Source organism: Oncorhynchus kisutch, linkage group LG17 (assembly GCF_002021735.2).
Source record: "Oncorhynchus kisutch isolate 150728-3 linkage group LG17, Okis_V2, whole genome shotgun sequence".
Taxonomy (NCBI): Eukaryota; Metazoa; Chordata; class Actinopteri; order Salmoniformes; family Salmonidae; genus Oncorhynchus; species Oncorhynchus kisutch.
This window is the reverse complement of record NC_034190.2, coordinates 23,162,904-23,178,957: the sequence shown is the minus strand read 5'-3', so window position 1 is coordinate 23,178,957 and position 16,054 is coordinate 23,162,904. Positions and strand designations below refer to the sequence as shown.

General features: G+C 43.7%; 1 protein-coding gene across 3 annotated transcripts in view; it reads right to left on the bottom strand.

Annotated features, from left to right (window-relative positions):
* The window catches only part of LOC109907356 (ATP-binding cassette sub-family F member 1), a 32,194-nt gene that overhangs the window by 858 nt on the left and 15,282 nt on the right, over positions 1 to 16,054 (bottom strand). For 2 of the 3 annotated variants that reach the window (XM_031793384.1, XM_031793385.1), the window contains exons 7-23: positions 13,846 to 13,902; positions 13,444 to 13,536; positions 9,488 to 9,556; positions 7,673 to 7,747; positions 7,469 to 7,564; positions 5,704 to 5,826; positions 3,967 to 4,153; positions 3,656 to 3,795; positions 3,270 to 3,418; positions 1,839 to 1,922; positions 1,563 to 1,687; positions 1,279 to 1,391; positions 1,015 to 1,189; positions 862 to 936; positions 695 to 765; positions 364 to 565; positions 132 to 269 (exon numbers count right to left, since the gene is read on the bottom strand). In XM_031793384.1, coding sequence (XP_031649244.1) covers positions 132 to 269; positions 364 to 565; positions 695 to 765; positions 862 to 936; positions 1,015 to 1,189; positions 1,279 to 1,391; positions 1,563 to 1,687; positions 1,839 to 1,922; positions 3,270 to 3,418; positions 3,656 to 3,795; positions 3,967 to 4,153; positions 5,704 to 5,826; positions 7,469 to 7,564; positions 7,673 to 7,747; positions 9,488 to 9,556; positions 13,444 to 13,536; positions 13,846 to 13,902 — 1,972 coding nt within the window. The remainder of the gene's footprint in view (positions 1 to 131; positions 270 to 363; positions 566 to 694; positions 766 to 861; positions 937 to 1,014; positions 1,190 to 1,278; positions 1,392 to 1,562; positions 1,688 to 1,838; positions 1,923 to 3,269; positions 3,419 to 3,655; positions 3,796 to 3,966; positions 4,154 to 5,703; positions 5,827 to 7,468; positions 7,565 to 7,672; positions 7,748 to 9,487; positions 9,557 to 13,443; positions 13,537 to 13,845; positions 13,903 to 16,054) is intronic. The other variant, XM_031793386.1, reaches the window with a different exon arrangement.

Here is a 16,054-nt window from a genome sequence, read left to right as displayed (position 1 = left end):
CAAAGGGCACCATCAGTAGCATGCAAATTATGTTTGATGTTGACCGCCACTTTATTTATGCCATCACTACACCAATTTCAGAGGCTACATTTGAACAAAAATAAACATTAACAGCCTCACTGTGTTCATACCTCCTTTGTACTCGTTGATAGCTTCTGATAAGGCATCGATCGACTCAATGTCCAGGTTGTTAGTAGGCTCATCCAGGATGAGAACGTCAGGTTGCCGACAGGCCAGCTCAGCGAACACCACTCTGGCTTTCTGACCACCTGGATGGAGAGGAACAGAGAGAAGACATTTAGAAAACAGATCGACACACACACTGGATGATGGTGTGTGAGCGCGCATGTTTCTATTCCTAACCTGATAGTTTGGAGATCTGGATAGTGTGTGCGTGGCTCTCCAGTCCGAAGCGGCCCAGACACTTCCTGCTGTCCTGGTAGGGCAGGTTGAAGTTCCTCTGGAGGTACTCTGTAGCTGCCTCCTCCATGTTCAGCTGGTCGGCATACTGCTGGTTGAAGAAGCCCACCTTCAGCCGATGGTTCTTTCTCATCTCCCCCTTGGACTGAAAGGCAAATCAACACACATTTAGCTTGACAGTTACACCCATCAGTGCACAAACACTTCTGCTGTATTTGTGTGTGTGTATATATATATATAGATCATATGTGTTTTTGTTTGAAGGGAAACTTACTGGATTTAACCTGCCCGTGAGAAGTAGTAGTAGGGTACTCTTCCCGACTCCATTGGGTCCAACTATACAAACTGAACAAGGAAAAAAAGAGTTAAGGTATAGTATGGAGGCTAATGACCAGAAAGTCCAACGTGTCGCAGGTATGCAAACAAAGGATTTCTACTTACTTCTAGTCTCCATGTCGATACCAAAGTCCACATTCTTGAAGAGGGGTTTGTGTCCCTCAAAGGCAAAGTCTACACCTGAGACAGAGTAGAGGGTTAAACAGGGATATACAAAAAGTGAGAGCGGAAGAGGGGGAAAAAAGAGGGAGAACTCACTGTGCAATCCGAGGATGGGAGGAGAGAGAGAAGGGGGGTTGGGGAAGGTGAATTTGACAGTGTACTCTTTGGGTCGTTTGAGCAACTCCGTAGCTTCCTGACTCTCCTCCTCCACTCCTCCCTTTTTCTTTCCCTTTGCTTGCTTCCTGGTCAAGGCTTCCTTAGTCTGCTTCTCCTAGAGAGAGACAGAAAACAGTGGATGATGGGAGAAGTACAGAGAGAGACAGAACCATGTCTAAACAGAGGTAGCTGTCCTGTACTCACGGCCTGTTTGGTGGACTTCCCTCCAGCCTTGAGATCTTTGAGCTTCTTCTCCTGTTTGTCGTACTGTTTCTGAAGCTCCTTCTGCTTCTGAACGTACATCTTCTTAAACGTCACTGAGAAACAGAGAGAGAGAAGCTTCAATCTATAGACCATGGATCCAACTGCAAGTGGCTCTGGATAAGAGCTCCTGCTAAATGTAAATGTGTATAGAACTAGTCATACATTAGTTTTTTATGTGTTGTTTGTGGGGTAGGAGAAAGAATATACATCGCTAATAAACTCACAGTAGTTCCCTCTGTAGTAGTAAAGTTTCTGGTTGTCCAGGTGAACTATGTCAGTACACACATCGTCCAGGAAACTCTGGTCGTGAGACACGATGAGGAGAGTCTTCTTCCAGCCCTGAAGGTAGCTAGGAGGAGAGATTAACATATTAGGCATTGCAGTGGTATCATTACAGATCCAGGGCAGAAAGGAGACCCATTGAGTAAGCAGCTGCATGAAGTGTGGCCCTGTGAAATAAGTTATATTTCAGTAAAAGGCTGCGTGTGGTGTGCCCTTACTTGTTGAGCCAGATGACAGCGTTGAGGTCAAGATGGTTGGTGGGCTCATCCAGCATCAGCAGGGTGGGCTCCATGAACAAAGCTCTGGTAGGAGAGAGCCACTGGAAGCTTAGAATTCATTTTCACTGCTGTTTTTATTTCTGCGTTATACTTTCGTTCATTTATATTCTCTGTAAAAGTGACATTGTAACAATGCACTTTGAATTACATTTGACTTGACCTGCAGAAGTAGCTGAAGAAAAAAAACAATTGACGAAATTCCCATATTGCTAAAACCTCTATAATCAAATCATTTCAGATGTATAGAATTGCCTTGGGAGGGCTAAGGGGTCAACAGATATGAGCTTAATTTGACCTATATTTTAACAGAAACATCCAAATTGGCAGCATGTCAAGTCATTGTCTGTGACAAGTAGTTTTTAACCTAATAATAATCTATTAATTAATGATGGAACAAATCTACAATTTCCTTGTTGTGTATCGCAAACTATTTAGTTTTGCTGGTGTAAAGATCGCGAGTCTCCCTCAACCTCGGATAACTTTTTCCCGCTATTTGCACTTCTTCACTTGAAGTTTACCAAAGTAACCCTCTCTCTGGCTGGCCTGGGTTCTATCCTCAGCTTTCCCTCTGCAGAGTGTCTCGTCCAAGCTGCTCCTCTTTGCTCTTCGCAGCTCAACAATCCCCAAGCCCTTCTCTCAATCGACCCCCACACTCACATGCATACACACAGGCCCCTCTCTCACCTTACCTTTCCTTGTCTCTATTTCTTACAGCTTACAGTCGCTGGGTGAGTACATCTGACAATGTGCTCTCCCGTCCATTAGACATTTTGTCTGCGGGAACTCGCTCTTTCACTCGGCCCACTCGTCCAAGTGCCGATGCATTTGGGGCATGATGTGAACACTGTTTTGTACTGTCTGGAAACTCACTTGTAGAATTAGCTTGCAGTAGGTCTCGTGCAAGTAGAAGCCGTGCAAGGTTATTAAAACAGAGGTGCCTAGTTATTCTTCTTTTGTTGATATCAGGTAACGTGCAACCTAACCCTGGCCCTGATATGCAATGTCTCCAAACCCCCTCTGATTTTAAATCTAGATCTGGTCTTGGTATTTTTCATTTAAATGTACACAGCCCGTTGTCAAAAATTGATGGGGTTAGGATTTGGGCTAAATCAACTGATGTAATTGTATTTTCTGAAACCTGGCTCAGCAAGTGTGTTGTTAAGGATATTTGGTGGTTAGGTTATATTAGCTGGCCAAAGGTAGGTTACATGAAAAGCGCAATACTATTAATATAACCGTGTGTTAGTGTGGGTTTTCAATGAATTTATTTGAATCATGAAACTCATCTGCATTTCCTGTAAATTCTCAGCAACAAAAGAGTGATCGAATTTAGATCCTACACCTGCACTTGGAATTCAGAAAAAACTGCACCTGGCTAGTGAGACTCTCATCCTCCAGCCTCCAGAGAACTTCTTAGTAGCTCTGTTCTGCATCTCTGGGGTGAAGGACAGACCAGCCAAGATACGACGGGCTTTAGCCTCCGCTGCTGCTGCCCCGATGATCCTCAACTCCTCATAGACCTGGTTGAGACAGACACACAATATGTACACATGCAGTGGTTAAGTCGATTGACAGATATTACATTACTATCTGAATGCAGGCTAAGAGACCATGACTCTTTTTCCAGTTACCACAGTCTGAATGAAAACCTGACCCCAGCCCTGTATTCAATAGACTATCATAGCAATTAGGAAGTGGATATTTTGCCTGGCAGATCTAAGAGTGTTTTAGGGTTCAATTTTGACGTTTCCCCATACCTTGTCCAGTCTCTCAGCCACGCTGTCTTCTCCTTTCTCCAGGAGAGCCTGCAACTGTCTCTCCTCCTCTAGCAGCTTCAGACGCCTGGTGTCTGCCTTCAACACAGCCTGGACCGCTGGGGTGTCATCCGCCATCACCTCTATGAAGATATGGACAGCACGACAGGGTGTTAAAGGGAGAAAACAGTGCGGGTGAAGTGAGAGGGATAGAGAGAAAGGAAGGGAGAAGAGGGGTGAGAGAGAGGATAAGGGAAGGAGACAGAGAGAAAGGTATGATGGGGAGGGGGTTCTTCAGAGGACAGGTGACATACCTTGCTCACAGAGCAGCACATCAATGTTAGGAGGAATACTGAGAACTCTGTTGGCGATATGTTTCAGAAGCGTGGTCTTCCCCTTCCCGTTAGGTCCAACCAGACCGTAGCGTCTTCCTGCCACCACCAGGAGATCTGCATTGACAAACAGCTCTTTCCCGTGAGCTGATATACTGAACCTCTCCAGCTAGAGGAAACAAAGAGCAGCACATTAAAACACTGAAACCACCATAGGTGAACTCTGATACTCCGAACTTTAGGGCTTACCACTTGACATTCAGTAAGGAATGGTTGAAGGGACTAACCACCTCATACTCACACTGTGTGCTTACAAAGAAACATTTAATACATAAAGTGCAATGTTTCAGTAACAAAGACATTCATCAGCCATTTGATGAATCCCAACAACCATCCTCGTCCGTTCAACCATTCTTCTTGTGTGTGATAAGATGTTAAACTACATGACCAAAAGTATGTGGACACCTGCTCGTCAAACATCTTACTGCAAAATCATGGGCATTAAGTTGGTCCCCTCCTTGCTGCTATAACAGCCTCCACTCTTCCAAGAAGGCTTTCCACTAGATGTTGGACCATTGCTGCAGGGACTTACATCCATTCAGCCACAAGAGCATTACTGAGGTCAGGCACTGATGTTGGGTGATTAGGCCTGGCTCCCAAAGGTGTTCGATGGAGTTGAGCTCAGGGCTCTGCGCAGTCCAGTCCTTCCACATCGATCGACAAACTATTTCTGTATGGACCTCGCTTGTGCACAGGGGCATTGTCATGCTGAAACAGTAAGTTCCCCAAACTGTTGCCACAAAGTTAAAAGCACAGAATCGTCCAGAATGTCATTGTATGCTGTAGCATTAAGATTTCCCGTCACTGGAACTAAGGGGCCTAGCCTGAACCATGAAAAATAGCCCCAGACCATTATTCTGCCTCCACCAAACTTTACAGTTGGCACTATGCATTGGGGCAGGTAGCTTTCTTCAAATCCAGCTTACTCTGTTGGACTGCCAGATGATGAAGCGTGATTCATCTCTCCAGAACGCATTTCCACTGCTCCAGAGTCCAATGGTGGCGAGCTTTACACCACTCCAGCCGACACTTGTCATTGCGCATGGCGATATTTGGCTTGTGTGCAGGCCATGGAAATCCATTTCATGAAGCTCGCAAGGCACAGTTCTTGTGCCGACGTTGGTTCCAGATGATTTTTACGCACTGCGTCCTTCAGCACCTGGCGGTCCCTTTCTGTGAGCTTGTGTGGACTACCACTTCGCGGCTGAGCCATTGTTGGGGCTAAACGTTTCCAATTCACAGTAACAGCACTTACAGTTGACCATGACAGCTCGAGCAGGGCAGAAATTTGACGAACTAACTTGTTGGAAAGGTGGCATCTTATCAGGGTGCCACGTAGAAATTCACTGAACTCTTCAGTACGGGCCATTCTACTGCCAATGTTTGTCTATGGAGATTGCATGGCTATGTGCTTGATTTTATACACCTGTCAGCAACGGGTGTGGTTGAAATAGCCGAATCCACTAATTTGAAAGGGGTGTCTACATACTTTTGTTTGTGCCTGTGTAATATAATATAAGAGAAAGATAGAGAGGTGTGTCGATTGAGTTGATTTTTTGTCCTATTGAATTTTTCTTCAGTAAAATAAGTAGGTTCTATGTAGTTCTCTCAATTCTTCAGAATAAAGAAACACTAGAAAAGTTGAGAGGGTCAGGTCACCTTGATATCTGATGCGTTCTCCAGCATGGCCTGCCTGGAAGACAACTCAGCCTGGGACACGGAGAAGTCTCCCTCAATGGCGTTGGCAGCACGCACACTGGCTACCTGCTTCTCATACTCAATCTAGAAACAAAGGCACAGACAAACACTTCCAATTCATAAAATGCTTCTGTCTCTGGTTTGGCCCAAAGGCTCTCAAAAAAGGTCAGTATTTGTAGAGTATATACAGTACCAGTCAAAAGTTTGGACACACCTACTCATTTGAAGGTTTGTCTTTATTTAGACTATTTTCTACATTGTAGAATAATAGTGAAGACATCAAAACTATCAAATAACACATATGGAATCATGTAGTAACCAAAAAAGTATTAAACAAATGTAAGAATATTTTAGATTATTCAAAGTAACCACCCTTTGCCTTGTTGACAGCTTTGCACACTCTTGGCATTCTCTCAATGATGTAGTCACCCGGAATGCTTTTTCAGCACTCTCGAAGGAGTTAACACACATGTTGAGCACTTGTTGGCTGTTTTGCCTTCACTCTGCGGTTCAACTCATCACAATTGGGTTGAGGTCGGGTGATTGTGGAGGCCAGGTCATCTGATGCAGCACTCCATCACTCTCTTTCTTGGTCAAATAGCCCTTCCACAGCCTGGAGGTGTGTTTGGGTCATTGTCCTGTTGAAAAACAAACAAGGGTCCCATCCCAAACCAGATGGGATATCGCTGCAGAATGCTGTGGTAGCCATGCTGGTTAAGTAGGCCTTGAATTCTAAATAAATCACAAATAATGTAACCAGCAAAGGACCCCCACACCATCACACTTCCTCCATGCTTCAAGGTGGGAACCACACATGTGGAGATAATCCACCTACTCGGTGTCTCAAAAAGACACGGTGGTTGGAACCAAAAATATCACATTTGGACTCAGACCAAAGGACAGATTTCCACCGGTCTAATGTCCATTGCTTGTGTTTTTTGGTCCAAGCAAGTCTCTTCTTATTGGTGTCTTTTAGTAGTGGTTTCTTTGCAGAAATTCGACCATGAAGGCCTCATTCACGTAGTCTCCTCTGAACAGTTGGTGTGTCTGTTACTTGAACTCGGAAGCATTTATTGGTGCTGCAATTCGAGGTGCAGTTTTGTGCCGATTTCTGAGACTGGTAACTAATGAACTTATCCTTTGCAGCAGCGGTAACACTCGGTCTGTGGCGGTCCTCATGAGAGCCAGTTTCATCATAGCGCTTGAAGGTTTTTGTGACTGCACTTTTAAAGTTCTTGAAATTTTCTGGATTGACTGACCTTCGTGTCTTAAAGTAACGATGGATTGTCGTTTCTCTTTGCTTATTTGAGCTATTCTTCCTGGTAATGTGAACTTGGTCTATCAAATAGGGCTATCTTCTGTATACCACCCCTACCTTGTCACAACACGACTGATTGGCTCAAACGCATTAAGGAAAGAAATTCCACTATTTAACTTTTAACTAGGCACACCTGTTAATTTCAATGAGTTCCAGAGGTGACTAGCTCATGAAGCTGGTTGAGAGAATGCCAAGTGTGTGCAAAGCTGTCATCAATGCAAAGGATGGCTACTCTGAAGAATCTAAAATAGATTTGGATTGGTTTAACACTTTTTTGGTTACTACATGATTCCATGTGTGTCATTTCATAGTTTAGATGTCTTCACTATTATTCTACAATGTATAAAATAGTAAAAAGAAAAACCCTGGAATGAGTAGGTGTTCTAAAACTTTGATTGGTACTGTTACCATTTTCTTTTTCTTCTTCTTCTCCTTCTTGCTCATGTTGGCAAAGGGGTCGTCACCTTTCTCCTGCTCCTGCTCTGCTATCACGTCTTCAGCACACTGACAGGAGAGGGATGCAGACAGAGGGAGAGTCAGTGATTTAGATGTTCTAAGGTGGCTCTACATGCCATGTATGACCTTTCCATACAGCAGACGATAAACACACACCTTCATTGTGTCATCTTCGTCGTCTTCAGCCTCTTCATCTTCGCTGCGCGGAGGGCGAGCAGGTTTGTTCATCCTCTGAATGGGACAAGTAACACAGCATTATGGTAATACAGAAACTATGCTGCAAGTGATAAAGTGCTACTGTGACCCATATACCGTGGTCATGCATTATATTGGCCTAGATAGTTTACAGGTGTGGATATTCAGACTCAGTCACACAGTGCAGTGCATTCAGAAAATATTCACATCCCTTGGCTTTTTCAAAATGTTGTGTAACATCCTGAATTTAAAATTGATTAAGTTGGGTTGGTCACTGGCCTACACATAATACCAATGTCAAATTAATTTAAAAAATGTAAAGTTGAAATGTCATGAGTATTTAACCCCTTTTGTTACGGCAAGCTTAAATAAGTTCAGGAGTAAAAGTTTGCTTAACAAGTCACATGATAAGTTGCATGGACTGTATGCAACAATAGTGTTTAATATGATTTTTGAATGACTACCTCATCTCTGTACCCCACACACACAATTATCTGTTAGGTCCCTCAGTCGATCAGTGAATTTCAAACACAGATTCAACCACAATGACCAGGGAGGTTTTCCAATTCCTCGCAAAAGGCACCTATTGGTAGATGGGTAAATAAAAAATAAAAAAGCAGACATTGAATATCCCTTTGAGCATGGTGAAGATATTAATTACGCGTTGGATGATGCATCAAAACTCATTACAAAGATACAGGCTTCCTTCCTAACCAAATTGCCAGAGAGGAAGGAAACCACTCAGGGATTTCACCAAGAGGCCAATGGTGACTTTAAAACAGTTACAGAGTTTAATGGCTGTGATAGGAGAAAACTGAGGATGGATCAACAACATTGTAGTTACTCCACAATACTAACCTAATTGACAGAGTGAAAAGAAGGAAGCCTGTACAGAATAAAAAATATTCCAAAACATGCATCCTGTTTGCAACAAGGCACTAAAGTAATACTGCAAAAGATGTGGCAAGGAATTCACTTTTTGTCCTGAATAAAAAGTGTTATGTTTGGGCAAATCCAATACATTACTGAGTATCTCTCCATATTTTCAAGCATACTGGTGGCTGCATCATGTTATGGGTATGCTTGTAATCAGCAAGAACTGGGGAGTTTTTCAGGATAGAAAAAGAAATGGAATGGAGCCAAGTACAGCTAAAATCCTAGAGAAAAACCTGGTTCAGTCTGCTTTCCAGACACTGGGAGACAAATTCACATTTCGGGCAGGACAATCACCTAAAACACAAGGCCAAAACCACACTGGAGTTGCTTACCAAGTTACAGTTTCAACTTAAATCTACTTGAAAATCTATGGCAAGACCTGAAAATGGTTGTCTATCATTGATCAAGAACCAACTTGACAGAGCTTGAAGAATAATGGGCAAATTGTTGCAAAATCCAGGTGTGGAACGCTCTTGGAGACTTACCCAGAAAGCCTCACAGCTGTAAATCACTGCAAAAGGTGCTTCAACAAACTATTGGCTCAGGGGTGTGAATAATTATTTAAGTGAGATATCTATATTTCATTTTCAATAAATTAGCTAAAATGTCTAAAAACATGTTTCACCTTGTCATTAAAGGGTAGTGTGTGTAAATGTGTGAGATTAAACATAAATTCACACCATAATAAGAAAACATGGAATAAGTCAAGGGGTATGAATAATTTATGTAGACACTGTATGTTGCTAACCCATTACATTTCCTATAGAATGCCATCCCTACATTCCAGAAGGAAAACTGTTTACACAAAGTCTGTCGTTAGCACTAGAGCGCTTCACTCACCTTGGGCTGTTCCTTCTTGCCTTTCTTTGGCTGAGGCTTCTCGTCCTCCGCTTCATCCTCCTCAGTTGCCTACAATAAAAAATGTAAAAAATAATACAGTTGAAGTCAGAAATTTACATACACCATAGCCAAATACATTTAAACTCAGTTATTCACAATTCCTGACATTTAATCCTCGTAAAAATTCCCTGTCTTAGGTCAGTTAGGATCACATTATTAAGATTGTGAAATATCAGAACAACAGAGAGAATGATTTATTTCAGCTTTTATTACTTTCATCACATTACCAGTGGGTCAGATGTTTACATACACTCAATTAGTATGTGAGTGCATTGCCTTTAAATTGTGCAACTTGGGTCAAACGTTGGGGGTAGCCTTCCACAAGCTACCCACAATAAGTTGGGTGAATTTTGGCCCATTCCTCCTGACAGGGCTAGAGTAACTGAGTCAGGTTTGTAGGCCAAGCTACATGTCACCAAGCTTTAACTTCCTGACTGATGTCTTGAGATGTTGCTTTAATATATCCACATCATTTTCCTCCCTCATGATGGCATCTATTTTGTGAAGTACACCAGTCCCTCCTGCAACAAAGCACCCCCACAACATGATGCTGCCACCCCCGTGCTTCACAGTTGGAATGGTGTTCTTCGGCTTGCAAGCCTCCCCATTTTTCCTCCAAACATAATGATGGTCATTATGGCTACACAGTTCTATTTCTGTTTCATCAGATCGGAGGACAATTCTCTAAAACGTACCATCTTTGTCCCCATCTGCAGTTGCAAAACATAGTCTGGCTTTTTTATGGCGGTTTTGGAGCAGTGGCTTCTTCCTTGCTGAGTGGCCTTTCAGGTTATGTCGATATAGGACTCATTTTACTTGTGGATATAGATACTTTTGTACCCGTTTCCTCCAGCATCTTCACAAGGTCTTTTGCTGTTGTTCTGGGATTGATTTGCACTTGTTGCAGCAAAGTACATTCATCTCTAGGACACAGAACGAGTCTCCTTCCTAAGCGGTATGATGGCTGCGTAGTCCCATGGTGTTTATACTTGCGTACTATTGTTTGTACAGATGAACACGGTACCTTCACGCATTTGGAAATTGCTGCCAAGGATGAACCAGACTTGTGAAGGTCTACAATGTTTTGGCTAATGTCTTTTGATTTTCCCATGATGTCAAGCTAAGAGGCACTGAGTTTGAAGGTAGGCCTTGAAATACATCCACAACTACACCTCCAATTGACTGAAATGATGTCAGTTAGCTTATCAGAAGCTTCTAAAGCCATGACATCATTTTCTGGAATTTTCCAAGCTGTTTAAAGGCACAATCAACTTAGTGTATGTGAACTTCTGACCCACTGAAAGTGTGATATCGTCAATTATAAGTTAAATAATCCGTCTGTAAACAATTGTTGAACATTACTTGTGTCATGCACAAAGTAGATGTCCTGACCGACTTGCCAAAACTATAGTTTGTTAACAAGTCATTTGTGGAGTGGTTGAAAAATGAGTTTTAACCAAAGACTCTGGGTTCGAGCCCAGGCTCTGTCGCAGCCGGCCGTGACCGGGAGGTCCATGGGGCGATGGACAATTGGCCTAGTGTCGTCCAGGTTAGGGAGGGTTTGGCTGGTGGGAATATCCTTGTCTCATCGCGCACTAGCTACTCTTGTGGCGTGCCGGGCGCATTGGACGCTGACCAGGTCGCTAGGTGTACGGTGTTTCCTCCAACACATTGGTGCGGCTGGGTTCCGGGTTGGATGTGCGCTGTGTTAAGAAGCAGTGCAGCTTGGTTGGGTTGTGTTTTGGAGGACGCATGGTTCTCGACCTTCGTCTCTCCCGATCCCGTACGGAAGTTGTAGCGATGAGACAAGACAGTAACTACTAACAATTGGATACCAAGAATTTGTGGAGAAAAAGGGGGTATAAAAAATAATAATACAAGTTAAAGACTTGTATGTAAACTTCCAGCTTCAACTGTATGTATGTATGTATGTATGTATGTATGTATGTATGTATGTATGTATGTATATATATACACATATATCTATATACACATATCTATATACACATATATCTATATACACATATATCTACATATATCTATATATATATCTATACACATATATCTATATATATATACACATATATCTACACACACACACATATATACATATATATATACACATATACACACTGCTCAAAAAAATTAAGGGAACACTAAAATAACACATCCTAGATATTAAATACTTTTTTCTTTACATAGTTGAATGTGCTGACAACAAAATCACACAAAAATTATTAATGGAAATCAAATTTATCAACCCATGGAGATCTGGATTTGGAGTCACACTCAAAATTAAAGTGGAAAACCACACTACAGGCTGATCCAACTTTGACGTAATGTCCTTAAAACAAGTCAAAATGAGGCTCAGTAGTGTGTGTGGCCTCCACGTGCCTGTATGACCTCCCTACAATGCCTGGGCATGCTCCTGATGAGGTGACGGACGGTCTCCTGAGGGATCTCCTCCCAGACCTGGACTAAAGCATCTGCCAACTCCTGGACAGTCTGGACAGTCTGTGGTGGATGGAGCGAGACATGATGTGCTCAATTGGATTCAGGTCTGGGGAACGGGCAGGCCAGTCCATAGCATCAATGCCTTCCTCTTGCAGGGACTGTTGACACACTCCAGCCACATGAGGTCTAGCATTGTCTTGCATTAGGAGGAACCCAGGGCCAACCGCACCAGCATATGGTCTCACAAGGGGTCTGAGGATCTAATCTCGGTACCTAATGGCAGTCAGGCTACCTCTGGCGAGCACATGAAGGTGTGACTGTGCGGCCCCCCAAAGAAATGCCACCCCACACCATGACTGACCCACCGCCAAACCGGTCATGCTGGAGGATGTTGCAGGCATTAGAACGTTCTCCACGGCGTCTCCAGACTCTGTCACGTCTGTCACATGTGCTCAGTGTGAACCTGCTTTCATCGGTGAAGAGCACAGGGCGCCAGTGGCGAATTTGCCAATCTTAGTGTTCTCTGGCAAATGCCAAACGTCCTGCACGGTGTTGGGCTGTAAGCACAACCCCCACCTGTGGACGTCGGGCCCTCATACCACCCTCATGGAGTCTGTTTCTGACCGTTTGAGCAGACACATGCACATTTTTGGCCTGCTGGAGGTCATTTTGCAGGGCTCTGGCAGTGCTCCTCCTGCTCCTCCTTGCACAAAGGCGGAGGTAGCGGTCCTGCTGCTGGGTTGTTGCCCTCCTACGGCCTCCTCCACGTCTCCTGATGTACTGGCCTGTCTCCTGGTAGCGGCTCCATGCTCTGGACACTACGCTGACAGACACAGCAAACCTTCTTGCCACAGCTCGCATTGATGTGCCATCCTGGATGAGCTGCACTACCTGAGCCACTTGTGTGGGTTGTAGACTCCGTCTCATGCTACCACTAGAGTGAAAGCACCGCCAGCATTCAAAAGTGACCAAAACATCAGCCAGGAAGCATAGAAACTGAGAAGTGGTCTGTGGTCACCCCCTGCAGAACCACTCCTTTATTGAGGGTGTCTTGCTAAATGCCTATAATTTCCACCTGTTGTCTATTCCATTTGCACAAAAGCATGTGAAATTTATTGTCAATCAGTGTTGCTTCCTAAGTGGACAGTTCGATTTCACAGAAGTGTGATTGACTTGGAGTTACATTGTGTTGTTTAAGTGTTCCCTTTATTTTTTTGAGCAGTATATATATATATATATATATATATATATATATATATATATATATATATATATATATATATATATATATATATAATAAAAAAGTGAGTCTCATTTAGTTCAACATAAACATAAAGCGCTAGGATATACTCTGAACTCCCTAGATACTCCAGCAGATCTGAAATGACTAGATAGGCTTTGTGGAATTGTAACTATATTGCTTAGCCTATCAAAAGTCTGACCTTGGGTGCTGGTTTAGCCTCTGGCTTCATGTTCTTTTTCACAGCTGTCTTTTCATCCCAGTCTTTCTTTTCTTCCTCATCATCGGAGCGAGCCTGGTTTTATGTAGGGAAAAGGAGAGTGAGGCTCCATGTCTGGGAACAAGTGAGATCAGACAGTTTTATTGTGTTGAGTATTTCAGTGGGTTAGATCTGCAGATATGAGGTCTATGAGAAAGAGAAAAGTCGTTAAATAAAGTGTTGTGAAATAAAAGGGAATAGATTGAGAGGGGAATGTGTTAGTGAACAATTTAAAATGTGCTGCTTTCCGTTATCAACCCTGTTGGATGGGGGAGGGGATGTTGGGGGGGGGGGGGGGGGGGGGGGGAGTGTGTAGGAGGAGAATAAATCCATTCCATCACCCACCTTGGCTTTCGGTTTTGGCTTATCTTTTTTCTTGCCCTTATGCACCTTCTCAACCTCCTGTGTTAAAGTATTAAAGACGCAAAGACAAACACACAGATACACCAGTTCCTTAATATTAGAGATGCCCTTACACCAAAGCCGTTATGAAGAAAAATGACATGCTTGATTCAAAATCATTAGATTCTAAGCGCCTTGCAAGCCCAAACACTTCTGGCCAATGCTAATTTGTCCAACACATGTAGATGAAATGCAATGAAAGGAAATGATGTAGGAATAGGGCTGTTATGGTGACCGTATTACCGCCACACTGGCAGTCAGGACCGCAGTCAAATTCCACGTGACCGTTTAGGCACCGTAACTAGGATTCTCCAAAACTGCGCTCTGATGCTGCTAATGGTCATTAGTAGGCTACTGAACTTCCTAACTGCCAGTCGCTAATGGCCTTGCACTGATGTATTGCCCCTCTAATCACACTGACATCAACGCAAATGAGATTTCTGAGATTTCCATCCCCAACTACAACATTTCCAATCAAGATAGAACTGCCAAAGGGGGAGGAGTTGCAATCTACTGCAGAGATTGACAGAATTTTGCAGGCTAACTTCCCAGGTCTATGCCCAAACAGTTCGAGCTTCTAATTTTAAAAATGAATCTCTCCAGAAATAAATCTCTCACTGTTGCCGCCTGTTATAGGCCCCCCTCAGCTCCCAGTTGTGCCCTGGACCCCATATGTGAATTGATTGCCCCCCCCATCCATCTTCAGAGTTTGTTCTGTTAGGTGACCTAAACTGGGATATGCTTAACACCCCGGCAGTCCTACAATCTAAGCTAGATGCCCTCAATCTCACACAAATTATCAATGAACACCACCAAATCCGTAAACATGGGCACCCTCAGATATTTTCCTGACCAACTTGCCCTCCAAATACACCTCAGCTGTTTTCAATCAGGATCTCAGCGATCACTGCCTACATCCGCTATGGGTCGGACCATCACTGTCAAACACTCCCTAAAATACTTCTGCGAGCAGGCCTTTCTAATCGACCTGGCCTGGGTGTCCTGGAAGGATATTGACCTCATCCCGTCAGTCGAGGATGCCTGGTCGTTCTTTAAATGTAATTTCCTCAACATCTTAAATAAGCATGCCCCTTTAAAAAAAAAATTGATCTAAGAACAGATATAGCCCTTGGTTCACTCGAGACCTGACTGCCCTTGACCAGCACAAAAATATCCTGAGGCGGACTGCACTAGCATCGATTAGTCCCCACGATATGCAACTTTTCAGGGAAGTCAGAAACCAATATCTAGCTTTTTCAAACAGAAATTTGCATCCTGCAGCTCGAACTCCAAAAGGTTTTGGGTACACTGTAAAGTCCATGGAGAATAAGATCACCTCCTCCCAACTGCCCACTGCACTGAGGCTAGGCAACACTGTCATCACCGATAAATCCACGATAATCGAGAATTTCAACAAGCATTTCTCTACCGCTGGCCACGCTTTTCTCCTGGCTACCCCAACCCCGGCCAACAGCTCTGCACCCCCTGCAGCTACTTGCCCAAGCCTCCCCAGCTTCTCCTTCACCCAAATCCAGATAGCAGATGTTCTTAAAGAGCTGCAAAACCTGGATCCCTACAAATCAGCTGGGCTAGACAACCTGGACCCTCTCTTTCTAGAATTATCCACTGCCATTGTTGCAACCGCTATTACCAGTCTGTTCAACCTCTCTTTTGTATCGTCCGAGATCTCTAAAGATTGGAAAGCTGCCCCGGTCATCCCCCTCTTCAAAGGGGGTGACACTCTAGACCCAAACTGTTATAGACCTATATCCATCCTGCCCTGCCTTTCTAAAATCTTCGAAAGCCAAGTTAATAAACAGATCATAGATCATTTCAAATCCCACCGTACCTTCTCCGCTGTGCAATCCGGTTTCCGAGTTGATCACAGGTGCACCTCAGCCACGCCCAAGGTACTAAATGATATCATAACCGCCATCGATAAAAGACAGTACTGCGCAGCCATCTTCATAGACCTGGCCAAGGCTTTTGACTCTGTCAATCACCATATTCTTATCGGCAGACTCAACAGCCTTGGTTTCTCTAATGACTGCCTCACCTGGTTCACTAACTACTTCTCTGATAGAGTTCAGTGTGTCAAATCGGAGGGCCTGTTGTCCGGACCTCTGCCAGTCTATGGGGGTACCACAGGGTT